This window comes from Athene cunicularia (assembly GCF_003259725.1).
Source record: "Athene cunicularia isolate RWA chromosome 3 unlocalized genomic scaffold, athCun1 chr3_part1, whole genome shotgun sequence".
Classification (NCBI taxonomy): domain Eukaryota; kingdom Metazoa; phylum Chordata; class Aves; order Strigiformes; family Strigidae; genus Athene; species Athene cunicularia.
Window position 1 is genome coordinate 59,855,816 of NW_020799097.1, and position 26,621 is coordinate 59,882,436.

Genomic DNA, 26,621 nt, shown 5'->3' on the forward strand with positions numbered 1-26,621 from the left:
TTTCCACATTGAAAGACTTTAGATCCCTGACTACAAAGCAGGCAAGATGGCATAGATCTACAAAGGTATTCCCTATTGATTGGAAACACTCAGAATAACTTTGCAACCCTGCTTCACAGTTCAGGAGAAATTTATCAAAACTGAGATGTCTCAACAATTTTTTTTTTTTTTAATTTAAGTGGCTTTTTCCAAGTTGTATGTTATTTCATAAGAAAACTGTCAACTCATTCTGGTTTTTTTGGTAATAGATTCTGAGCCAAAGGAAATTCTGAAGAGTGTTTTTTAGACATAAAATACATAGTCTTATAGGATTTTTCCACCCTCTAGAGCCCCAGTCCTATAATCTTTCTAAATCCAGGAATTCTGTAAGTACAGGATTACAAAGTCTTCATTTGCCTTATTCAGTAACCTAAATTACACAGTATTCCTTGCTGTGCTCTAAATGTAAGTTCTTCAAGTAAAGCTTTATCTAACAGATAATGTTAAACATACATTTAACATGTATAATATTGAATATGTTACATGTTAAATATATTAACATGTTAATATATGTTAGCATGTAATGTGTTAAATATATTAATGTTAAATTTATATTTAATGTCATACATGTTAATATATTTTTATTTACACATTTAACATAACAGATAATGAGATAAGATTTACTCCTGAAAGGTATACTTTTAAGTTTTACTTTGCTTGTTACTTCAATTCCCCAAGCCATTTTTTTTTCTAATTAGACAAAAAGGAATTTTGCATCTTTGCAAGCAGCAAAGTTAAGGACTTTAGAAAATCAAAGTGCTGATGGCAAAGTGCTGATCACAGCAAAGGGCTGTGACTTGACAGTATCTTCATAGAATAAGTATGTAACTTTTGATTTCAAAAAGCTGCATGTAGAAATTTTTGGCAAATTTTATCACCTCTATTTAATTGCCTTCCTTCCTTTCCCTAGAAACCTTTTTCACAAATGTAGATATAAAATGTGTTTTCTGAGAAAAATCTCCGTTTTGCCTAGCTTGAGAACAGGCACTGAGTAATTCTCAGAGTCTAATCAGGTAGCCCACAAAATACCACATGTAATCTTAAAAAATGGGTAGTCATTCTTGACAGTTATACAGTCTTTGTAAACTGTTATGGAAAAAGAAAGTTTTATTTTAAATAGTGTATTTCTGCATTAAGTATCAAACATCTAAATTAGAAGATTTCCATGTAATATTGGTATCCATGCTGAGTGTTTCAGTGCTACTTAGGGTTGCAAAATAGAGCATCCAGGTTAGAAATTTCCAGATTAACATGACAGTGGTTATGGGAAATCTGGCATTCTAATAGAAATAAGATAAGCAGCAATTTCCAGAGTTATCCATAACGCCGCAGTATGTGATTCCCCTCTGCATACCTCATCTCCCAGCCACTCCTCCACCACATTACCGAACATAGTAGATATTTCATCTGCACATGACAATATGGGTCACACTCCGTGCTTGTTTCTACAATTACATTATGACCCCATAAGAATTTATGTGCCTTGATTATTGTCCATCTGTCTGGGATGAAACACTAATTTATGGTGTGACTATAAATGCGTAATAGTTTACTACTTATCCATACTGCTATAAGCTAAGGTAATATTAAGCCAATTATTGCAAAGGCTTCAAAATTATTCAAGTTTCCTTTGAAATACCTTTCTATATACCTGAAAGACTAGGAGGAATCACCTCTCTCCACATTCTGTTCCTTCTATTGTAAAAATACATCGTCAAACTCTTTCCATGCCAGTTACTACATTAATATAACCTAAGGAGTAGAAAACTACTGCTCCAAAAACTATTAACAAATGGCAAATTCTATTGTTTTTGTTACCATCAATATTTGATATGATTCATAGAGGACAATGAGATAACATACTTAAACATAATGGGGTTTGTGCCTGTTTGATAAGCAACCAGAGAGCTCGACTGCAGAAAATGCAAACTCCATGCATCAGTGAAGGAAATTGAAGTACTTTATCACATGATCATTCAGTTCAGTTCAAATACAATCTAATAAACCTTATGAAATTCAGAAATTTAATTTGGAACCTTGCCTGCATCATCTGTTACTTAACACTAATTTCATCACAATAATTTTAAAAATACGATTTTTTGTTTTAGTCAATGAATGTTCCACTTCATCTGTAAATTTTTTTCATAAAGGACATTGAGGAGAGAAAAAAAACTGGTTCTGTGATCATGTCTTTAACTTATAAAAGAATGAGTCTATTCATTTGTATCAAAATAATCAAATCAGTAAAACATGCCTCTATAAAAAGATGCTGTCTAGAATAGGCTTTTCCTATGTTTTGTTTGACTACTGACTCTGTATATTTAAATTATTTTTTTAAAATCTCTAGGAGTGGGAAAAATGGCACAATATCAGTGCGAGCTTTGGATGGTCCTAAAGCCAGCATTGTGCCAGCCACATTCAGTGCTGTCTCTCCACCTGGATATACCATTCTGGATGTAGATGCTAATGCCATGCTGTTTGTTGGTGGATTAACTGAAAAACTAAAGGTAATGTCTTGTCTGGTGCTAGTGTATTAACTGGCTGTTTATGTGGACAATTTTTATTATTGCTTACAGTAGAAATAGTAAATTTGAAAATGCTTACAGTATCGTTTCTGTAGATGCTTTAGTAGCAAGTAGTACACCTGCACTCTTGAAAGATTATTGAGATTTGCCTAGACATTTAGGTGCACAGACCTAAAATTTCTCTTCCCATGGTGTTATCTTCTAATCAATCAGATTACTGGTGACAGGCTGTATTGATGCAGCATTTAACTCAAACAACTAATTCCTGCTGGGTAGCTGGATGCTTTACCTTGCACATACTGCTGCCCCAACAGGCTTTCAGCATCACAGTGACAGAAACTAATTTTTGTTTCCATGCATTCCTGGTCTCCTAACAATGTATATAAGAATATATATTACTTTGCATTCAAGGTTTTTTACTTTGTCATCTACCCACAGTATCACTTCCTCCTTTGCAGTCCTTTTGGCATTTCTACTTCATTTTCTTCATTTTTGTTCCTGTTTTCCCCCTAGTAATACCCCTCTTTTTAACTGCTACCTCCATCAGATCCCTTATCTATTTTCTCTTCTTTTTGCCTGTTCATTTTTTTCTGATGACTGCTTCTACATTGCTAAACTTAATGGGAATGAATAGAAGATTTATGCCAAATAGAACAGATGGAAATCTTTCAGCAAAAAAAGTTCTCAGATAAGTACTAATTAGCATATAGTTTCTGGTGGCATTCATTACAAAACAATTTAAATGAACTATTTTGTTCCTGATCAATATTTTTATATATTTTTTAATACACTACAAAAAAAACCTCATTTAACATTAAAAAAGAAGCTAACATTTAGACTTTTCCCAAACAGTGAACTCAAATAACTTTCTTTTACACTAAAGTTTCTATATGTCCTCAAGTGTTAAAATAGCACAATATTTTATGGTCCAACTTTCTATTTTTTAGAAAGTTCAACCTCATAAATGGTTCTGGCTTGGGAATATGTGGATAGACATATCCCTTACTTACAGAGAATAGTGTAGGTACACATTTCAAGAGAGAAAAAGACAATATCAGAGTATACAAGAGGAATAGAGAATGTAGATTCCATTTACTTGAAAACAGGGTTTTGAAGTCCAGCTTTAGCTTCAAAGATATCCATGTGTTTTGGAGCACAGTCAGGTAGCTTCATTTTAGAACTCGATCACGGCTTCTGCACACACACATGCACAAAAACCAATTCTGAGCAGACTTGCACAACTACAAGTTAACTTCAGTGAGATATATCTGACTTTGACAAGCATTCACAGGAGCAGGAGAAAATTTCATAAGGTTTTGGGCTAGGAAATTGAATGACAGTCCATGTTAGTAGAACTCAGATCTACTCTCTCTTTTTTTTTCCAAAATGGATCTACAAAATTCACAAACATTTGCAAGTTCTGAAGATGCAGATGCAATGAATCTTGATGTTTCTTGTTGAAGTTTAAGCGTGTAAATAACTGCAATGCAGGGTTTTTTTGTAATTTGATTTCATATAGGAAATAGGCAAGGAAGTCAACTGAAGAATTTCTTGGAGAATTGCATATTCATAAAAACAGCCTTTCTGTCACTTTTTTCTGTGTTCTCCTTACAGGCTTAAACAAAAGTTCTGGTTTGCTCTCTACCTTCCAGTTTTCTATCTAGAGGCAACTAAAGGTGTTTCCTTTCTTCTGTTAGCCCTAAACAAGAACCCTCAAAACATGTTTCTAAAATTAATGAATCATCAGTTGCTAAAAGTGGCTCTGTACTGCAGAGATTAGTGACCCTTACAAAACCAGAATGGCCTCACTGGCTTTCTGTACTCTGTGCCTTTGATCTGCTTTTTCAAAGGGAATGGAAATAAGCCGAGGAGAGGTGCTTTATCTCCTGCACCTAATTTACTTCTCAGCTTTCTTTCATTCCTGGAGTTTTGCTATGTTGGATAAATTTTAATTTCCTCTGCTGTTTTTACCAGTAACAAATCTAATTGCATTGGCATTATGTCCTGTTTATCACGTGCCATAATCGCTCAGTGGAATAAACACTCCACTCCACTGAATCAAGACTATTCAGTGCTTGCGGGGCTGTGTAGTCCAAACGCACCAGTCTGTAGAGACTATAGAGCATCTATGTGCTTGTCTACCTCACTAAAATGCTTAACTGTCAGTGTCTGACTGCAGGTTGGGAAGACAGACTGACTCAGGTAACAATCATAAGTGCCAGAATTATGATTAAATGAATAATTTCATTTTTCCACATTTAGAAAAGCACTTGAGAGTCTGGTTTAACCAATATTTAAATTTCATTGACACAGCTGAGATGCTAGAAAATGCATGGTCAGGTGGGTTTTGGCTTGTTGTCTTTGAGTGATCACCAGGAAGGAGTCATGAAACTTAAACCTCAAATGCCAGCCTAAACTCAAACCTTGTTTTAATTTTATTTTAGATTTCACTTTTGAATTATGAGAATACAAGTGGGGCAAAGTACATGGTAGTAGCATTTATATTTGCATGGCTCTAGAAGATCAAACCTTCCAGACCAGAGCTTTCACCTGAATTCTGCTTTGAAAAAAATTCTTGTTTTTACGTTAAGAATCCAAAGAATCAAAGATGATACAGAAATTCATCAACAGCTGTTCTGTGCCACAGCACAGTCTTGTGCCTAGTCCTAATTTCCACAGCAAAGCTGTCACATTAGATTAATAAAAATTTATGTTTTACATGATGCCACCTCTAGGTTTAAGTGTTATAAATATGTTAGTTAAATAAAGACCTCCTGGTATTACAGTTTGATAGTGGGAAAAGTGAGGCAAAGGTGTAAAGAGAGATCATATGCAGTCTTTTGAGTAACCAGGACCAAAGCTGGTACCAACTGCTTCAATAAAAGATGACACCACTCCTAACAAGGTCATCTCATTTAAGTTGAACTGTTAAAGGAAAAAATAGTTTGAGTTTTAAAATACTTAATATTATATCTACTGCTTTTATTTCATGTTTATAAGTAGTGGCATTTATTTGGGGTATTTAATATTTAAGTACTAATAGTATTTGAATAATATTTAGTCAAGAAGAATTACTTTAAAATGAAGCATCATGAATTGTGTATTTAGGAAAAAGAGATTTAGCAGAATCTCTAGAGGGAAAAGGGTTCAAGGGCTCTTGATGTTCCAGGATAAACAAAAGGACCTGGAACACAATAATGTTTAAGTCTGAACCCTTTCCTGAATGTTTTTCTTTTTTTTTCCTTTAGTTAGATACAGTGAGGCAGAGGTGAGTAGTGAGCACAGTTCACTACATAAGACAGTTGTAGGACTGAGTATGAGGTGCAATGCTGAACCAGAACAGGAATTGTGGATGCTGCAAGAATCTGATGCCAGAGAACAGCTATTTTCAACCTCAGTAAGAGCTCTCCAGATGTTTTCTGGAGAATTCTCCATTTTTTCATCTCAAGTCAGGAAAACCTTCCTGATTTTTTTCTTTCCAGGTAAATAAAGACAAGGGCAGAGGTAGGAAGACAGTGTATTTTGAGTTTGGTGTGGCTGGTATATTTGCAATTCAGAGTTTCAAGCACCACTGGATTTGCTCTGTTGAGACACAGTCTGTGGATTAGAAGATAAATGATAACTTTAATTTCTGGGGAATTTTTGTCGCCATGTGGTACAGTTGTCAGATTCACAAAATGAAGACCTTAACTGAGACACTTTTCTAAAACCCTGAAGCTCTTTGGAAATCACCTTTTTCATCTTATTGGGTTTTGGAGTGCTTTAAATTCATCCTGTGATTTTTATCCACATCCCTTTTTGCATGCATCTTTCCGGTATATTCAAAACGAAGGTTCATTTTCAGTTTTTAAAAACATCTTTCATCTGAGTTGAGTAGAAAACTGTGATACTTAGATGTCATGAATTTCTCAGAAGTGACATTAAGTTCAAACTTGTTGCTAATTAAAACCTTCCCAATTACCCTGGGAAATATCACTAGCACATTAAGTCTTTTGAGTCATACTTTTCCTTGAATATTTTCAAGTTGCACTTCTCCATATTCTCTTGCAAGATCTTAATATTTGTAATTGCTGTATGGAAAACAGCAGGTGCTAGTCTATCTCAGATAGCTAAATATATAGATTTTCAATCAGCTCATATTGATGAAGTGAAATTTAAATAAAAGCAGGTATTTTTAGAAGGATAATTTTGAGATGAGTACTCTGTGTACTGTCAAATATTACTACCTTGATCATGGTACTGTGTTACAATCCAGTGAATGTTATCTCATGTGCATGAGCCCAGATTAATGAGTTTTGATAGGATGTGCGTTTTAATTGCTTTGCCATCTACAGTTTTTTTTCATCCAAAATTCAGCATGGACTTTTACAGTTGAGTTCTCAGTTGGTCTTTTAACTTGGACAATGTGGTCAATTTCCAGAGTTTTAAGCATTAAGTGCAGTAGAAACACTTTGCCTATTGTATTGTGGGCAAGATTCCTCATAGTGCTTAAACAAGGACCCAGACAGACCTTGAACAAGTGGGAGTGGGCAGCTCTCTGAATAGCCAGGAAAGCTGACGGTGATGTGGAAGCCAGGGCATCTCCTTGTTCTCCAAATATCATTTTGCCTAGGCCTTCCTCAGAGGATCAAATATAAATGGCCTTTTCCATTCTGACTGATACGAAGTTTAGCTTGCATTTTTGCTGATTAGTTGTTCTATAGCGGGGCTTCTCAGATTAAATATTACTCTTGATATTTAAAATAAGAAGCAGCATCTTCTGGTATTTGCGATTTTCCTACCAATTATGCTACCAGACACAGTTGATCACTTCAAACTGAATTCTAATGAGGTTTGTGTTTTCTGTTGCAGAAGTCAGATGCTGTAAGAGTCACCACCTTCACTGGCTGCATGGGTGAAACCTTTCTAGACAGCAAGCCCATAGGACTGTGGAATTTCAGGGATATTGAAGGTGACTGCAAAGGATGTGCCGTCAGGTAGGTGAAGTACTGACTCTTTCTCATGCTCCTTTGGGAACCTGACTGCGGTGACACTGCATTCTGTAGTAAGTAGCAGGGAGTTCCACAGCAGCCATCAATTTCCAGTAGACAGCTGTGGTCTGTATGCAATGCTGAGTGTTGTAGGAAATATGAAGTTAGCTTGTAATTACACCAAAAGGGGAAGCACCCAGTCTAGGTTGTAAATGTAGTCAGTGTCTTAAGAGAATTAAGATGGCGTAACAGTAATATGATAGAAAGACTCCTGCTAACCAGTAGCCAGGATTAGTCAAAACATAAGACAGGGTGAGATCCACAGTGGGACTGAGTCTGGCTCATGGACAGCTGTGGTGTGGGTGCCTGCACCTCTTACGCAGCATGCTGCAGAGTCGTGGACCTCAGGGTGGTTTTCACAGCCACCAGTGTAGTGAGAAGAGACCTCCACAAGAGAAAGGCGCTTCCATTCACAAGAGAAAGGTGTTTCCATTCTCAGAAGAGAAGAGGAAATCTTGTTCCTGTCAGTGACCTGTGGTTCCAAGTAGGGTAAATGTCCCATCCAGGCTGGACCAGGATTCACGTACGTAGACCCATATGTAGGCTTAGAACTCTCTTCAGGAATTTTAAAACAATATAAGTTACTTCCTTTCCAGATGTGTCCTTGTCCTTAGAGAGCTATGATCAGTCCCCTTTCCCACCAAATTTATCTCAAAACACTTTCCTGTGCCATGTGTCAGCTTCAAAATCTGAGGACCCTTACACAGAGGCACCACCTGATACCACAGCCCAGCCCTGGGAATTATCATCTAAAGACAGTATCTGGGTGTCTCATGTCCTTTTACAGTGACCCACTGCATGAAAACAGCACTATTCTCTGAGATGCTCCTGGGGTTTAGTGAATTTGGCAGTATTGGTGTATGGTATAGAGCTCATGCTGCATTAGGTAAAATAATTGTAGACCCAGTCAAGGAAGTTAAGAGTAGACAGGTTTTCAAACTAGCAGCCTATTTTGACAACCTGCTAAGGCTTAGCCCTTTGAAAGTGATGGAAATTGCAGTTGTGAACTGAGAAGATACCAGAGGATTTCCTTGACTAAAACTGTAGGCCCCTGACACTTAGGTGGAGATTTAAGGAGCATGACGATGGATATATGTATTTCAGTTCCAAGCAAGTCCTAGTGGAAATGCCTAAATCTTTTTGTGCATCTCTACCTAAATTTAATTTTCTCATTCATTACTGATACTGTAGATCTTGTTTGGAGTGGGGGTGGGTGAGAGGAGATTAGAAAAAAATAATACTAGATTTGAGACTTGTAGAAAACTGTACTAAAAGCTCCCTTTTACCTTAAACCATTGTTCCAGTACCGGAAAGAATCCTGTTCTCCTGCAAAAACTAATTGCAGAAACTTAACTGTTAAATGTAGCTATGGAAGTTGAGGGGAATACATTCAAGATCCTTGTATGTGTGCCAAGATAAATGGGAAGCATGTTCCTGGCCAATATTTCACATGTAGGTCCCTTGTTCAAATTCAGCTATGTTTGTGATTAAACCAAAAGATTGCTGTCTTGCAGCTGTCTGGTTTGTGTGACAGAAATGGACAAAGAGTCTGTCATAAAAATCATATCAAACTCAAGGCCTGATCTTTTCTGTTTTGTACTGACAGGAATACCAAAAACTGTGGGGGGACTGATGCTTCTTGTGATGTTTGTAATTTGTGGGTAAAACAGAGAATCACACTTTCCAGGGTTTTAAGTCTGGAACCCTACAGAAGTTGTAAAATCGCTAACAGTAACAAAACCAAGATTCATTACAAGATGAAAGAGTACATAATGCTATTTTACACTGAGGACTTCAAAATGAGTGATTACAGACCATGAGATATATGCAACATATTCCTCTTTCATCTTCTTACCAGTTGTGTTTGTGTGTTGGACAGCCAATGAGCTAGCCTTACAGTTTCACTTGTCAGAAGAGGGTCTTGATATGAAATCAAACCAAATTTAGGAAGACTGCCAGGAGGTGTCCCCTCACTCCCCTAGCCTCCCCACCTCTTTTTACCTCACATGGCAAAAGAAAATGTTTAGAATTGCCCTTTTCAGCCCACAGGTGGCAGATGGTGAAGGGACAGTCCAGTTTGATGGTGACAGCTATGCCATGGTGAGTCGTCCAATCCGCTGGAACCCCAACATTTCCACAGTCATGTTCAAATTCAGGACCTTCTCATCAAATGCCCTGCTGATGTATCTTGCTACTGATGACTTGGTAAGAACAACCAGCTAACCTCCATGCTCCTTACAGATTTCATGCCATCTTTGCAGTGGGATGAATTCATCATATTATGAAAACAAATAGTAATTTAACATAGCACAGTCCTGGTGTGATGTTGCCTGGTATGATGCTTCACTGCTGTCCAAGTGAAAACAGTGTTATAGTGTGGAAGTTGACTACTTAGTCTTTACTGACTGAGGCGCATTATGTTAGACTGAGGGGAATTCCAGCTTTTCTGAAGTTACTAATTAATTTTCATTTATCCCAAATGTTTACCTTTGCAAACATTGACAGTTGTGGTTGTATATTTATGGTTAAAAATATCGTATTGTGAGGGTGGAGAGAATATGGGAAGAAACTAGTCTTAGATAGAAGTCCTACAGATATAAAGAAAAAGTTTGTGTTTAATGTCAGTGTCATTAAAGGGGAACTAAATGGTGCAACTAACAGGATGTGATGGTGATTACTTTTTTACAAGGTCTACAAATGGTGCCTTTTACAACTGAGAGAATAGAAGCATTAGTTATAAAGCTCTTCAAAGTTTTTATTCACACACACTATCAAATGTGTGTGGATAACAGGGAGGAGTTATTTATAAAGCCATCTCTCTATATCCTCACATGAATCAGGAATAACTCAGCTTCAGCATCTCTGATTCAGATTGATTTGCATGCCTGACTGGGAACAGAGTCCTTTCTTTAGCATTTTCATATTGGCCAGAAATTATGTACAGCAGTTCTCACTGATGTCTTGAAGAATTACTGAGCACTCGCTATTTTATAAAAAACTGTGTTTGTGTAAATCAGTTGTATTTCAGATTCCTGTATTTTGGGAAAAATTATCAGAATTACTGGAATTGTCAAGGAGGAGGGTGCTCTTCCTGACTGACTGTAGTAAAAGATAACATTTTATTATGATAATGAAGTACGTACTTCATTTTTCTAATTAATTTTTATAATCTAATATTGAAAGTATAATTAATGTAATTATTTTAGATTATTTTGTGTAATTATTTTGTATAATTAATTTGTATAATTATTACTAATTTACATAGCTTTCTAGAAAAAATTATTTACTTCAACTTCTGAAAAATACTGAGAGCTGGAAGGCAATTGGTCCCTGATACAATTTGTCTCTTAAGATACTGTCCTCCTGTACAAAAACTTTGAGGATGCTCTTTCTAGTGATGCATGGACAGATGTGCATAAGCATGTTAAATTTTAAATAGATTTGTTAAATTTTGTTAAAAAACTTTAAAAGTTTGTTAAATTTTGCTCCTTTCTTAACATAAATTTATGTTCTATATATATAACATTATTATTGCAGTTTTGCATAAGTATTCAGCACATGGCAAAGTATTTTCATTCTCCCTAGTTCTGAGCACAGGTGGAACTGGCTATGAGCAAAATGATAATTAGACTTAAAATTTCTCCTGTACATTCATGTTCTTGGTCATAGTTCCACAATTACTTCCTTAATGCCTCTCATGCTATCCAGTTCCCTGCGTGTTTGTTTTGCTTTTTGTATCCTGCCATTTCTTTTTCTGTAGATACTGTGGCATACACCATTGCTCCAGTCAGCTATCTCCAGTTACTGCTTAGATATTGGTGTCAGTGGTTGATGGGATTAACAGTTCATAGCTCTCTGTTGCTCCATCAGTGTCAATTGCTCTCTGGAAACCCGAGTAAAACAAGCCTGTTTTACCATTTTTACTATCCTTGTTTTCTACTTTGCAAGTTTAAATCTAGCTGTGGTATGTAGTAAATGCACTAACTGTAGTATAGACATATACTCAAAGCTGAGTATTAGTTTCAGGTAATTATAATGTGTGGTTTTGTCCTCAATTTAAGAAAATAAAAGTACAGACATCCCATCAAACTCTAGCAAAGTTGTTAGCAAAATTCCAGCTAAGTTAGGAATCCAAGGGAGAAGAAAAGGGGGAAAAAAGAACTCTTTGGCAACAGACTTTTGTACATTACAGTCCTGAGCAGTAAATGCCTAAATAGATTTTTTTAAAAGCTTGAAAAAAGATGTCTATTATCATCCATGAAAAGAAAGTGTTTGTTTAATGTTATATGCCTCTTATCAAAATAAACATGAATCATAATTTGTGTCCTTTTCATTAACAGAAGGATTTCATGAGTGTAGAACTCAGTGGTGGGCATATAAAAGTCAGCTACGATTTGGGTTCAGGTACAGCTTCTGTTATCAGCAACCAAAATCATAATGATGGCAGATGGAAATCCTTTACCCTGTCAAGAATTCAAAAGCAAGGTGAGTTCCTGCAGTGTCAACACCATGACTTTCCCAGTTACTTGTGCAGTACAGCTAACCGTGTAATCATGGGGAAGATGTGCAAAAATGATGCAATTATCAAGTTCTGTGTGTTGAGTTTCATGTGAGGGATTGCACTGTCAAACAGACCTTTTATGAACAGGTACTTGAAGTTTTAGGCATAATTCTGCTTTACAGATGCATAATTTATGTTCCAAAATGCTTCTTAGTGGGGAAAAAAATAAGCTTTTTCATCAATTCCCTGATGTTTTTCAAAATCATAAAGCAAACCTGTGTGATTTTTGTTAGGACATCAGTAGCTTTCATATGCTGTACAACCTTCTCATGCCCATCATATCCCAAAAGTGCTTAAAAAGGCAATACTTCAGTACTGATAGTACAGTATGTCACTAGACAAACAAAACAACTGTTGTATGTTCCCTAATGATATACAGCATGCCATGATCTGAATCTGCATGGACACAACTGGGAACATCTTCAGAAGTGCTCCTAATTCTTTAACCTGTTACTGGTGCAAAATCTGAAGTGGTGGCATTTGATAAGATCACAAAGAATGCTGGCTAATCTAGTTACAGGGGTCGTAGAATCTTACCTGAGCCAAATTAATTTTATTTACAGCATCTGTGACATTCTCTGTGCCTTTATATCCTGAAGACTTACTGCATTCTGAATCTTCAGGGTCACGACAAGCCCCTGAAAACACTCTTCCTCATCTGTCTCCTGCAGTGCCAGCTCTCTACCTAACCTTCTCATCTCAAACACCGTCCCACTCTCTTGTTATTTGGCTGAGGTAGACTTGGGAGCTGGGACACTGACCAAAGGAACTCAGAGCTCTCACTTGTAGGTTTGCTGCTTCTTAAGAGAAGGAATGCCTTGTTGCTAGCCAGTTATCTTAGTTTAACTCAGAAAGTATTAAGATAAAATACAATGTCACGTAATTTATTAATACCATTCAAACATACCTTGTGTTTATAAAGAAGATAGAGGTACAGAAATGAAAGGAAAATTAATCAGTTTACAGTAAGGTACACAGGAAAGTCTATCCACATTCAATTCTCTTTCACTGCTGAAAATGGTAGTTTGGTTTCAGGTTTCGCACATTCACTTTTAAGGCATTTATTTAGTTGTCTGCTGCTACAAGAGACTCACCTGTGAAGAGAGCTCCCATTAGTCAAGATTGTTCCTCCCATTGCTCCTTCCTCTCCCTGGATTATACATTACCTGTTCTAGGCAGTCCTGCCTTTGAAATCTCCTGAGAGGTTGACAGGTCTTTCATCTCCAGACTCACTCTATCTTTAAGCAGAAATCAGACTGGTCACTTTTTTAGTTAAAATAATGGTTCAATTCATTCCTTAGGTATGTAGATGAAGGAGGGAGGAACCCTAAATATCCCTTTCTTCCTTGGGGGCTGATCAGCATTTTCCACTGTGTCTTGTTGGTCTAATTAAACTTTATGTTCTGTATTAATCCATTCATTTAAAATATACATGGAACAAGCATTTAAATGGAATGGTTGTATGGAGCACAACACTGACCAGATTGAGATTAGATATGACATTAACTGACTGCTTTGGGTTTGAAAATGGTTTAGAGTGACTGATCAACGATATGTAAGGCACATAATGACAATGCTTAAAAAACTTTTACACTAAAAAATGCTGCTCAAGTGGCAACTGTTGGACTGAAGTAATAAATTAAATGTAAAATTATCTCTTCTGTCTTGACTTTGTCCTGAAGTGTTGCCTCCAGATTACATTGACACAAAGAACATACCACATCGAAACAGGTTTAGAGAAGATATGAAAATAAAACATACAGAATTACTATAGCTTTTCAGGTTGTTATGGAAACAGAGGAAAGTGCAGGTTTCTTCCCTTGCCCATAATTGAAAATTTGGAAATACAGAGTCTTAATTGCAAAGTACAACACTCTGCCTCTCCCCTCACCTGCTAACCCTCCAAATATTTCTCTGTTGGTTTCTTACATTAAGAAATCATTGTTTGTGTCTGATCTTTGAAATCAATCTCAAATCTCTTCCAGCCAACATATCAATTGTAGACATAGACACCAATGAAGAAGAGACCATAGCAACAACTTCTACAGGCAGCCACTTTGGGCTCAACTTAAAAGGGCATGAAAAAATATATTTTGGGGGATTGCCAACTCTAAGAAATCTCAGGTAACGTGGGTAAAACCAATTTCTTTACTTTTGGTAAGGGAATGTAAATGCAATGTAATCTTACCCTCTATATTTATTTCTCAAGTTCACTTTCAATAAGTGAATGGCAAGTTCCCAATGTATCCTGTATTGCCACAGCAGACCAACTCTTTATTTGCATATGTTGTGTATTTCAATGTGTTTCACACAGCTCACATTACAGGAATACAATGGAAATAGCGGTAACAGTGCAGTACATCTTTCTGTTGCTGTGCAAGAACAGAACCATGATGTAGCTAACTTTTTAAGTATTTTTTTTATTTGATTAATAAAATATGTGACTTCAAACTTACAGAAACGGTTCTATACCTCCACAAAATTAAGCACAAGGGTTTACCTTGTGCATGAGTAGAAATATTGAACTACAAACTACTCTTCATGGGTTTATTTTTAAATGGGTATTTGTGGTTTTGCATAATCAGGGTCAGTATACTTTCAATACATATAAAAATACTGTGTTTAGATATGATTTTAAATTATTTGTAGACATAAGTTCCTGGACTCCTTAAATTAAATTCCTCCTGTATTCAGGACTTAAAGTATGTGACACAACACTTCTGTTATATTTAAATTAAGTAGAATGAAATGTGGCAACCCTTTCTCTTCAGAAGCCTGATCCTGAATTTCTTGTGCAGATAAAATTTATTTTTAAATTTTATTTTTAAAATATTGCATGATATTATTGATAAACTTTAACTTAATATTTAATAAACTAAAGAAATGGTATAAGATACTTGCGCTTAGTGACTGTATTGCATGGTTTTAAATAGCCCAGAAAACTTACTTAAGGTTTAGATGCATAATCAGCAGTTTTGCAATGACAAGAACAAGAGAATTCTGTGCTACAATGAACAGATGAGCAACACAGAACCAAGCCCATTAATCTACATCAGCTTTAGCTACACAGCGTAATGACAGCCTTGAAGTGGTCTTGTGCACAAGGAGCTGTTGTGATTAGTCCACAGGCTGTTCTGCAACTAAAGAATGGACATATTTGTTAATTTATTAGGTTAATAACTGATCTCTGATGTCAAATCACCCAGCAGTAAAAAGATCTAAGATCTATTTAACTCATGAAATGTAACACTGTATTATGTAATTGTCAAATCACACTGGTGCATAACAAAATGTCTAGAGCAATTATCTTCCAGCATATCCTTTGTGGTTGCTTAGAAAATCAGTGTACCACAGCTACTTGGACCTGTGGTAACGATTTTGCCTACAGCTATGATTCATCAGTCACTGGGGCAAGATGAACGTTATGGTAAATTAGAATCAAAAATAGTGAAAGGGGGATTAGGGCAAAGCTGAGCTACTGCAAACAATAGACGTCGAGGTACCCGTGACTTTGTAATTACCAGGTCATGTCAGTTCTGCCAAATTCTTTTTTACATGGTTTGCTTTTACTCACGACCAAGTATAGCAACAGATTATAAAAGCTCTCTGATATATTACATTTTAAGATAGCTGTTTGCAGAGTAACCCTGTTAATGATTATAGCCTGATAGTGTATATAGAATCTCACTATCTATTATTGTTTGTAAATGATTTATGTCTGCTTAACTGTGAAATACTTGAACCTTGCTAATAAGTATCATTTGCTATAATTAATGTAATTTTGATTTTTTTTTTTTTCTTTTTCTCACCCTAGTATGAAAGCAAGGTAAAAATAATCAGATTACTTGCATGACTTGCATGTGTCTAGTCAATGCAGCTTGAAAGCACAGGCGGCAACGCAGAAGCAGCGTGTGGGCAGTACTTACACCAGCTGTTACGCTAAGGCTGTTAATTCAGCAAGTTGCTCCTGCTGCAACAAGCAAAGCTGCTCCCAAGTGCTTACATCTTACATGCTGTGCACACATCTACACAAACAACTTTTATTTTCTTCGCACAGCTGCTTATTTCAGCTGTGTTTGTGTATGACACTGGAATGAATTGGAAGCAAAGCTACAGCAAGCTGTATTGCCGAGTTTGGCTCTGACCTCCAGGCTGTAAGAGTGACATAGTCCCAGGTCAGGCAAGGAACGCTGCAGTCCAAGGCAAGGAAGTAGTAACTGAGGAGGGTATGAAAGCAAGGTGCAGATTTTCATCAGATTTGCCAATTCTCAATTTAAGAACAAGAGAATGAGGAGAAGATGGAGGGGGGTGTCACCTATTTCTGACTGTTTTCAGTTTGCAACTATTCATGTCCAGTACTTTTGCTTTGAAACGCTCAGATATAAACTCTACTGTTTTCCATCTTAATTCCTGGCTTGAATTAGAAAAAATGCAACTTCACCACCCACCCCACCACCCCTGATCCTGAGAAAGATTATTTCCTCCCAAGCTCCAGAAATCTTTGTTTGTGTTCCATTGAAACTGATCCCAGTTAAAAAAAGCCAGGAATTTATGCAAGATCTGAATGAACTTGGACCCTGTTTGTATGTTTTGGAAAGGAACAAGGGAAAAAGGAAGCCTTAAGAAAACATCAACCAAATGTTCAACATTTGTAAGGATGTAGAGTTCATACAGGTTGGGAATTAGAAAATAACAGCGACTGCTGATAACGGGACAGCATGAGGACAGTCTGTAACTGGACAGGGCAGGAAGGGGGTAGGAATGGGAATGGTTTCTGGATGGCAAAGACAGGACACTGGGCACTGCTGACAATGACACGGCAAGACTGTTCTGCTGATGGGAACATGAGTCTATAAAGGAACTGGGGAAGAGCTAGGAAATAAAAAATCAAAAATTAAAGGTGAGCATAACTACATGACTGTAAATAAAGCAGAATATGGATTATTTTAGTACATCAGATGCTTACTTTAATTTATGTAGAAGATGCTAATTTGCCAGAGAATACACTGCGCTTGCTAGGATGGCTGTAATGCAAAGAATGGCTTTCAGTACCAAAACATGCAGCTAAATAGTGTTTGAGAAAAATGGTTTTATTTTGTAATTAATATTCTTTAAAATCTTTTCTTTTCTTCCAGGGAGCTGATGTGTTCAGGGTTTTTTTCTCCCCACAGTTTTAGCTCATTTATTTTTCAAATTCATTTTTCTTTCTTTGAGCTGTTCATATTCAGATATTCTAGTAAACACTCATGAGTAATACTGGGAGTGAATTAACTAGTGCTTTTTTTCTTTTTGGATTTACTCTCCATGGTATGAATGGCAACCTTTTTTCTGAAGTGATTTTATAAGGGTTTTCTTCTTGAAAGCCTGGTTCAGATGTTGCTAAGTGTTAAGGTATCACTCTGGTGTTCCCAGGCCTGGGAAATCATACTTTTGCATTCAAACATGCTAGCTTTCAGGGATTTTCTTATTTCTTCTGTCAACCAGCTGATGAGTCAAACCATGGAACTTTTCAATTCTATTACAATACTTTCCTGTCTTGGATGGATAGTTAGGTTCTCTAACAAACCCAAGTGTTTTGTTTTCTTTAAAGGCCTGAGAAAGACAAATGTATTGCTGTTTCATAAGAAAATATGCAGCAGTTTTCGTAGGAAAGATACTGAGAATATAAAATACATATAAAACAAATGTCAGTCTGCCTGAACATAAAGAATTCCTAAAGCATAAAAAAAAAAAATCAAATGAAAATTTTTTTCAGTCTTTGGCAGACTTTATCCAAAATGTTTGTATGCTGCTGAAGTTCTTCTTTCATTAGGATCTAGCATGAAAAAAAAAAGAATGAAACATCTGTCTTCCAGTTAAGTTCTCTCATTGTTATGATTTCCTAGCTTGCATCCTTCTGCTTTGCCTGAGGAACAACTACGTACTTATGTTGCAGCTGACTGCATTTAAACACCAAAGGTGACAGCATTCCTTTACCAAAAAAAACCCCAAACAAACAAACCACACACTAAAGAAAAGAAAGAAAAAATGGAGGACTATTGTCAATTGGAGATAAAATGAATCTCCTGTTACAGCTTTGAGTGATGCAAGGCAGAGTGCAATATGTGCTGATAGGTGGTAGAAGGCAAGGTGTATTCATTTGAGCGTATGTGTGTATTAAAAAAAAAAAAAAAAATCAAGCATCTGTGCATTTGAAAGTGTATGTGTGTGTGTGTCTGGCTGACTGTGTTCTCCCTGAAATCTGTATCTGAACACACATTGTACTTCTATATTTTTTTTTAGGCCTGAAGTGAACTTAAAGAAATACACAGGTTGCCTCAAAGAGATTGAAATTTCAAGGACACCGTATAATATATTGAGTAGTCCTGATTTTGTTGGTCTAACCAAAGGATGCACACTAGAGGTTAGTCTAACTTTCCTGTATTTTGGTCTTAATGGGCATAAATGTTTTCTGGTTTCTGATTTTATGGCATATTAATTGCATAAGGCATATTCAGACACACAGATATGCATAAGGCATATTCAGACACAGGGATCTAACCTGAAAATCAGAACAGTTATATTTAAGAGAAAAATGAATGAGTCTGATCAGCAAATAGACCAGTTTTCCAGATTCTTGGACAGTATCACTGGGTGGCTGTGATATCCCTATCGGGTAGGATTTTCTGATATACTAAACAATGTTCTAGTTTTGTTTCAGCTGACTAAAATAGGAATAACTGATGTTAATGAGAATAGAATTAGAGACTGAAGATATTGCAAAACCCATAAAAAATATTGATGTACATAAAATCCAAGGATTTAAACAATTTTTTTTTTTTAATGTTGCTATAAAGCCATTCACTACAGAAAACCTGAGGTCCTTTGAAAATCACAGTACATATTTGGGGGTAACGGAAACAAAGTCACCTTTAGGATAGGAACTGTAGATCACTTACTGTTACAAACGACGTCTGAGCTGGAAGGCAGGTTTCTTACTGATCACTAAAAATGTGCAAAATTGGTGGTGTTATTTTAACTTTAAACACAACTCAAGTCTATTTTCAATTATTGCTGCTTCTAATTAAAGGGCTTTCAATGTGTATAAAATCCAAGGAATCTGATCCTAAATTTGGGAGAGAATATGGTACTTTTCCATGGCAAAGAAGAGTCTTTGTATATAAAAGAATATTTGCAGTGACATTTGTTTTCCAATAGATAGTTTGTTTCTTCCCTGGAAATGTATACTGTTTAAGATATTTTTTCAAGCAGATGTATGATCTAGAGTTCCCTATCAGATACCACTACGGTAAATCCAAATGAGTTGTAGTTAACCTGATGGTCTCCAAACATTTTTCTACAAAACATTAAAAGTTTCCTTTGAACAGTGAATGGAACTGTTTGGAATTTGGCCAGGCCAAAACAAAGACAAGGACTATCTTTTGCTGTGTTTATCACTTGTACCTCTGGCCTTCATCAGAGCAAAAAGCACAGAACAACAGGATGCTCAGACAGGATATCAGACTAGATGGATCTGTCATGAGATGGCCATTTTTAAGTTTGTGTTAAAACTAAACTGTAAACAACTAGACTGCTCAAATGCTTTTAGATCTTAAAAATTCACTTTCAGCAAAAATTTTCTACAGAAGTATGTATTTGTTTTCATTTGTTGTAGATTCTTTCCTGAATAGGAAAGAACAGTGTGTTCATTTTCTTCTGTTGCTATGATTCTTATAAAGTACTTTGTTTTTCACATTAGTCTGTAACACTTGAGATTTCAGAGTATGAAATCTAATTGGATTAACTATTTTGCTGGGGAATTAAAAAAAAATATTATAATTGTACAAAACAGGATAGGTAGGATAATTAATTTAAAAGAAGTGAAGGCAAAAAAATAATAGACTATAAGCTCAATTATTTAAATGCCCTCAGATTTCAGAGAAAGGTGAACATCATCATTAGGGTTTTTATCTGACATAATCTATTATCTCCAGACCTGAAAACAGTTCTACTGTACTGAAAAAATGGTGAGTTAGTTTAGAAAAAGTCACTGTTTCTATAGACTGGTCTTCTACAGCTGGAAGAATACATGAATTGGCAGTGATTACAGAACATCTTCAGGAGTACACACTGATTTATTATTTGATGACATATTTTACTCTTTAAATTGTGTTAATGACTACTAGTGTCCAAAGAGTTGGGCCATGTGCAATGAGTGCTTCATTTATGAGCCTGAGTCATTGAGGAATCAGTGCTGCTTAGAGAAGCAATAATGATGAAGCAATAATGACTGACAATTAAAAGTATTTTCTGGGCGTGTTTAACAAATAATAGAATCTAGTTTATGTTCATACAGGCTGTTGTTATCTATTGTATTGATTTGAAAGCAAAATCCATTGTATTAACTCAATGAAAAATGTTCATATAGAAAAAACACCTGTGAGCAGTTATTTTTAATCCAAGAGGTATATACCAAAATAAGACTGGAACTTTGCCTTCATGTAAGACAGGATTCCAGAATTACTCTAATGATCCCAGATGTAAACAGGTAAATTAGTGTTTGCACAACACATTGAGAGTAAATTGCTTAGTATTTATTATTACTTTTCATCTCTTCACACTAGTTATATTTACATAGTTTGTTATTTTAGTTAAGGAATCTTTCTGCATTTCGTACTCTTTCTTTTAATCCTGCTAATGCTCTTGCCTGTTCTTTTCTTCCTACAGAACATTTATACAGTTAGCTTCCCCAAGCCAGGTTTTGTGGAACTGCAGCCTGTCTCCTTTGACTTGGGCACAGAAATCAACCTCTCCTTCAGCACCAGGAATGAGTCTGGGATCATCTTGTTTGGCACAAGTGGCACAGTTGTCCCCCCCAGGAGAAAGCGCAGGTACGCTGGAAGGAAAGCTGCCCCTCTGAGGAGAAAGCGCAGACAGACGGGACAGGTACGAGGAACCTAGCAAAAGATAAAGAAAATCCACAATTTTACTGAACTTCTTCCACTTGTTATGGCTCAAGACACTCTCAGATGTTAAGATGTCTAAGTTAAAATTCAGTGCTTGGGAATGAGTTCTTTCTAATGTTATCCTTTATCTGATGGAGAATATGATAGAGGCTCAGAATTGTTTTTTTTGCATTGGAGTAACTGTTTCTTTTAAATATTTACAGTAAGGCATCCATTGCTTGTTGCTAAACAACAGATTTAGTTTTCTATCATATAAATGCTTCCATGTTGGTTTTTTAATCAAACCTAAGGATTAGAGAATACTATTCTTCACTCAGTCTGAGGACTACTTATGCACTATTAATGCTTAGAAATATCTCTCATTCCTGTTCATACAGACATAAATGAGAATTATTTTGTTTTCCCTGAGACAAAAAAAAAAAAAAAAAATCACTCTGCTAAAAGCAGTGCAAGATAAGCCCATTGTCTGGGATCACTGCTGTGGCATACAAGATTTAAGAGTGCTCCAACCTCTCCTTCTCTCCCATAAAATACAGTCTTCAGTATAAATCCTTTCTGAAGAAGAAGATAGAGTTACTCTGTTCAAAGTACCTACAGAGTCCAAGTGATTAACTGGTAAAAGAGTGATTGCTGTTAGAAATTATTCAAATCTTGATTAATTAAAAACCTCACAGACAGATATACCACAACAGAGACAAACAGAATATTTTGGTGCTTTCTTTGTTCAGGACTTCTGGGAAATGGTATTTTATTATTCTCCTTCCTGCCTCTTTTGGAAAAGAGCTCTCAGTGACCTGGAGGAACCCGCTCCAGGGACAGCACATTATAATGGCTCATACACATGACATTAACAGGGTAGGGGCTCCTTTATCATTTCCCAGCTCTTCAGGTCACAGAAGTGAGCATGACACTCATTGCTATAGTAACTGGAGGTTAGATCCTGCAATCCACTACAACTTGTTATTGGTTGCTAGAGTAACTACTAGCATGATTTGCCAGCCCTCCAAATGCAGAACTCACACTGTGATCAATGCTGTTCGGGGCTTGATGGGTTTAAGACCAGGCCTTGTAACAGCAAAAATCAGAAGAATTTTAGGTTAGAAGTCTCCATCCTTCCCTGAAAATAGGTTTGCAGAGAGTTAAACCTTTCGATGAGGCTTTTCAGCATGACCTCATTTTACCCATTCTTCATTACAAAAATATAAGAGAGCAGCAGAACCGAAACTACAGTATCTTGTCTATGGTGAGCAAATTAAAAACCAGTGTAAGAAAATAAAACATACACACTGATATAAAACTATGTGAAATAATTTATTTCCAAATGTAACTTACCTTCTCATACCAACACATGCATTGCAGGCCTACTATGCAGTGTTCCTGAACAGAGGTCGACTAGAAGTGCATATCTCCACTGGGATACGGGATCCTCACAGAATCACCATCAAACCAGAAGCTGGAGAGTTTCATGACGGCAGAGCGCACTCCATTCGGATAGAACGAGCTAAAGGGTAACAAATACCTAGAAGTGCTACAGAGCACACAGCACAGCTAATTCAACAAAGTAAATGTACCAATGTCTTTAGCAATCCGTGTAAATGCTTCTGCTGAGGCAAAGAATTGTGTGATTCCATCCTTATCTGAAAATTTTTAGAAGTTAGTTTCTGACAGTGCATATTATTCTGCAGACCTGGGTTTACATGCTTTCCTAGGCTATAAGCCTGCTTCTCCAGAGACCTGCATTTGTCTGAATTGGCATCTTTAACCTTCTGGTTCTTGGCAAGTATATTTTATTAATCAAATCTGTGGATGAGAAATATTGCTGCGGTGCAGTAAATCACCTTTTCAAGACAAAGACCATTTTCAAAGTGTATAACCGGCAACAGCACAACAGCCTGTAGTCCTTTTGAGATGCCATGTGCTGGTGTATGTATGTGGGGTTACAGTGGTGCCCAGCTAGGTATGGTAAAACAATGAAGACACACAGTCCCAGATACATAGCAGTCATTCTTATTGCTGGAAAGCCATTGCAGACCTTCTGAGACCATAGGTTTTTTAAACAGAATTTCACTTATTTTCCTTTGTCCTTTCTCAGACACTGTAAAAAATGCTAATTACACTCCATTGTTCAGAAAGGGATTAGAAATAGCACCACTGTAGTGTGTAGGACTCAGGCACTCAGTATTATTTATGGCCTGGAATAGCCCTTGTTCCAAGTAGGCTTTGTTGTGAACATTTGGACATACAAATGTGTACATACTGTACAGACATTCAGTGGATTAGTGCACTGTGCACAATGTTGTTCTGTTTTGTTTAAAAAAAAAAAAAAATCAGAAAGAAGACATTCAGCATGTTACAAAATGCACTTTTCCAAGCACGCTGAACACTGGGCTTCACCCTCTTACCCCCACAACACTGCAGCCTTCTTGAACAACAATTCCTGTCTGTCTAGTCCCAAGGTGCCTTCTGTCCTCTCTATAATTTGCTTTGCTTTGTCCTTTGTCAATATAATTTTGATTGAATTTCTATTGTATTGTTAAAGAAAATTATGCCTTCAGACAATATCTCTCCCCAGCTTCAATCAGTAGTTCAAGGTAAAACTGAATTCTTTGAGAGAAAAAGTTATTTTGGAAATAGATAACTGCATTTTGCCAAATATTTTGTGTCAGTGTGACAGAACACAAATATGCAGATGATAATACAAAGCTCTAAACAACAAAGGAAGTTCTTTTATGCAGAGCTATAGCAAGTACAGTAGCTTGACCTCTGAGAGTACATCAATACACAGTTGCTGTACAATGCCATCCAGTGATGCTTCTTGTTCAGATGAAACCACTGTGTTTTCAAAGTAGCTCTGTTACAAAACAAGTTGCCTGAATTCTGCAGTGTCTGTAACATGAAATGGTTGTGAAAATATATAAATTAAAATTAACCCCTCCTCTGCTCATCATGAACTCAAGCTTTATTTGATTAAACATGAGGAACACCCTTTGAAAACTCTTCAGAGAGATAATTGTCCATATAATTTTGCTTTCTTTTTCAAGGTAATTATAGGATACTATTGAAGGCTAATGCACATCATTGTATGGTTCTTCTTGGAGCCACAATGCTTATTATGGTAATGGCTAAAGATGAGATGAAATATTGCAAGCTGATGAAAATATTGACGATCAGTGGCCATGACTAACATGCAGCAGCAGCACAAAGGATAACACAAGTCTTGACAGTCTGATTTCTGTGCATTTCCTCTGAAGGCAGTGGGGAGAAGTGTCCTCTCTGGGACACTTCACAGAACATTAATTAGTCTGTTGCTCTGAACTGCCCCCATAGAAATCTCTCTTCTTCTGTTTCCACTACTGAAGAATCTGGGGAAATCCTAGAGATTGTCCCAAAAGATAAGTCTTTTAATACCTGCTTCCTCCAACCCTTTGAAAAATTAATCACTTCCTTACTCTACAGCTTTCTAGACCAAATAAATCCATCCAAAACTATGAGGAAATTGGACAATTTGCATGTAGTACAACAGTTACCTAACCTTTTTTAACCAGCCTCTTTTCAATAAACATTTTCACTATTCCATTGCTAGCATTTGTAATTATTGTTAAGGAAGAATACTGGAGTCCAGTATAATTTTACAGTTGAAAAAAAGTGAGATTATTCACCAGAAATTCATTAGTTCGATATTTTGTAAGGATGCTCAGTAATTCTGAAAAATCAAACTACTTACAGATACCCAACTTGGGTTTAGATAATTGTAGTAAAAGGTGGTTGAATAGGTAGATCCTGATATTTAACATGACTGTAACATATTTGAAATAACAACTGCATTTCATAAATCATCTCAGAGTTTACCATAGACACATAAAGCTTTTTTTTTGTGGTCCTGATTCTCTCCTGTCTAAATTCTATTAAATATAGTCTAACAACAGAAAAAAAAATATGCCAACTAGCATTCTGCATTCACCTTCAAAAATACTGAAGTTCTTTTCCAGTCTTTGCAACTCAGCTCACCTTAAGCTGGATTTGTTCCAAAGTTGAAGGTTTTCTATGTTTCATCAATGGTAAATTGTCCCAAAGACAGTAGTTAAATTTTTGACTCTTGTTGCTATAGCTTGTTATATATGTTACCCATCAAAATAATCCACTGTCTCTCAATTCCACCTCCCTACATCAATGCTGCTTTCTCAGTCCACACAATGTGTGGCTTGACAAACTAGTTTTTCACTTTCTGTCCGCTTTACCATGTTTCCCTGTAGATGTGATACAATCCTGCAGTGTTTGCATCTCAGTAGTTTGGACAGGCAAGAGCATTCAGCTTTTCTGTCACTCTTGGATTCTTGCTTTTACCAGAATAATTTACACTTTTCCTCATTGGTCTTTCTTCCATTCTTTCGCTTGTCTTGATCAGCCAGTGGTTCTGTGCTTCAGAGGCTTCTATATTCCTCTGTTCAACCTTAACAGTATCTTCCATGGGACTGCTTTGTCTTTGACTTGTAGCCTGTGCACTACCCATGAGAATGAATTATAGCATTTGTATCGGTACATGGTGAACTGTCAGCAGTTTTCCCACTCTGCCATGTCCCCCAGTAAAAAAGGTACCAGATCTTTTAAAAATGTACAATATGTATCTGCAGTTAGTTCTGCAACCAGAGCAGTCTGTAGCAGTGTTTGTCCCTCAGCGAGAAGACGGTAACTTATCCAAACCAGGAAATAGGGAGCCCAAACAAAATGTGACCCTATGCTGTTCCCATCCTGCTGAGCACTAGATGATTGTATCTGCCGTCACAACAGTACAGCAGGCTTGGCCCTCACCATGTCCATATCACCATGCTACAAACCACTTCTTCCTATTTGACCAGTGATCGCTATTACTGCCTTTCCTCATCACGGCTTTGCCAAGCTCTGTCAAAGACTTTCCCAGGAAGCATAGCAGTAGCTGAAAACCTTCTAGTGGTTAATATGCATTTAATGTGAGCTGCTAATTACATAATTTGAGTTGCTGAGTGTTATAGCTGGTGTAGGAGTAAATGGGGCCTGCAAAGTGGTGATTTCAGTACAAGCAATAGCCAGAGTAAAATACATATTTCTTTGCTTTCAAATCTTTTTCACAGGATGTTCAGTGTTCAAGTAGATGAAGACAGAGGCCAGGCTCAGAGATTGCCAACAGACCAGCCCATCCCTGTTAAGAAACTTTTTGTTGGGGGTACTTCTCCTCAGTATCAGACTGCACCTCTCAGAAACATACCACCATTTGAGGGCTGTATATGGAATCTTGTGATTAATGCCACGTAAGTCTCACTGATGCCACCAAATGTCTAGGTAATGTGGTCTGGTTAACAACCTTGTCTGCCAAAAGAAACTTCACTGTTGCAAGGAATCATACTAACAGCAAATCCTAGAATATGATCTGTTTTCTTAATATACCCTTCCTTTTTTTTTGTCTACAATATACACTCCATAGGCTATGGAATTAATGAACTGTTTTACAGACAAGCCAACACCTATCTATTTATCCTTAATATCA

At 36.6% G+C, this 26,621-nt stretch overlaps 1 protein-coding gene across 1 annotated transcript in view; it reads left to right on the forward strand.

Annotated features, from left to right (window-relative positions):
• The window catches only part of LAMA2 (laminin subunit alpha 2), a 303,552-nt gene that overhangs the window by 258,818 nt on the left and 18,113 nt on the right, over positions 1–26,621 (forward strand). Inside the window, exons 49-58 of the mRNA XM_026844883.1 lie at positions 2,387–2,546; positions 7,416–7,540; positions 9,637–9,799; positions 11,935–12,079; positions 14,141–14,279; positions 15,970–15,981; positions 18,438–18,558; positions 20,862–21,080; positions 22,460–22,608; positions 26,209–26,385. Coding sequence (XP_026700684.1) covers positions 2,387–2,546; positions 7,416–7,540; positions 9,637–9,799; positions 11,935–12,079; positions 14,141–14,279; positions 15,970–15,981; positions 18,438–18,558; positions 20,862–21,080; positions 22,460–22,608; positions 26,209–26,385 — 1,410 coding nt within the window. The remainder of the gene's footprint in view (positions 1–2,386; positions 2,547–7,415; positions 7,541–9,636; positions 9,800–11,934; positions 12,080–14,140; positions 14,280–15,969; positions 15,982–18,437; positions 18,559–20,861; positions 21,081–22,459; positions 22,609–26,208; positions 26,386–26,621) is intronic.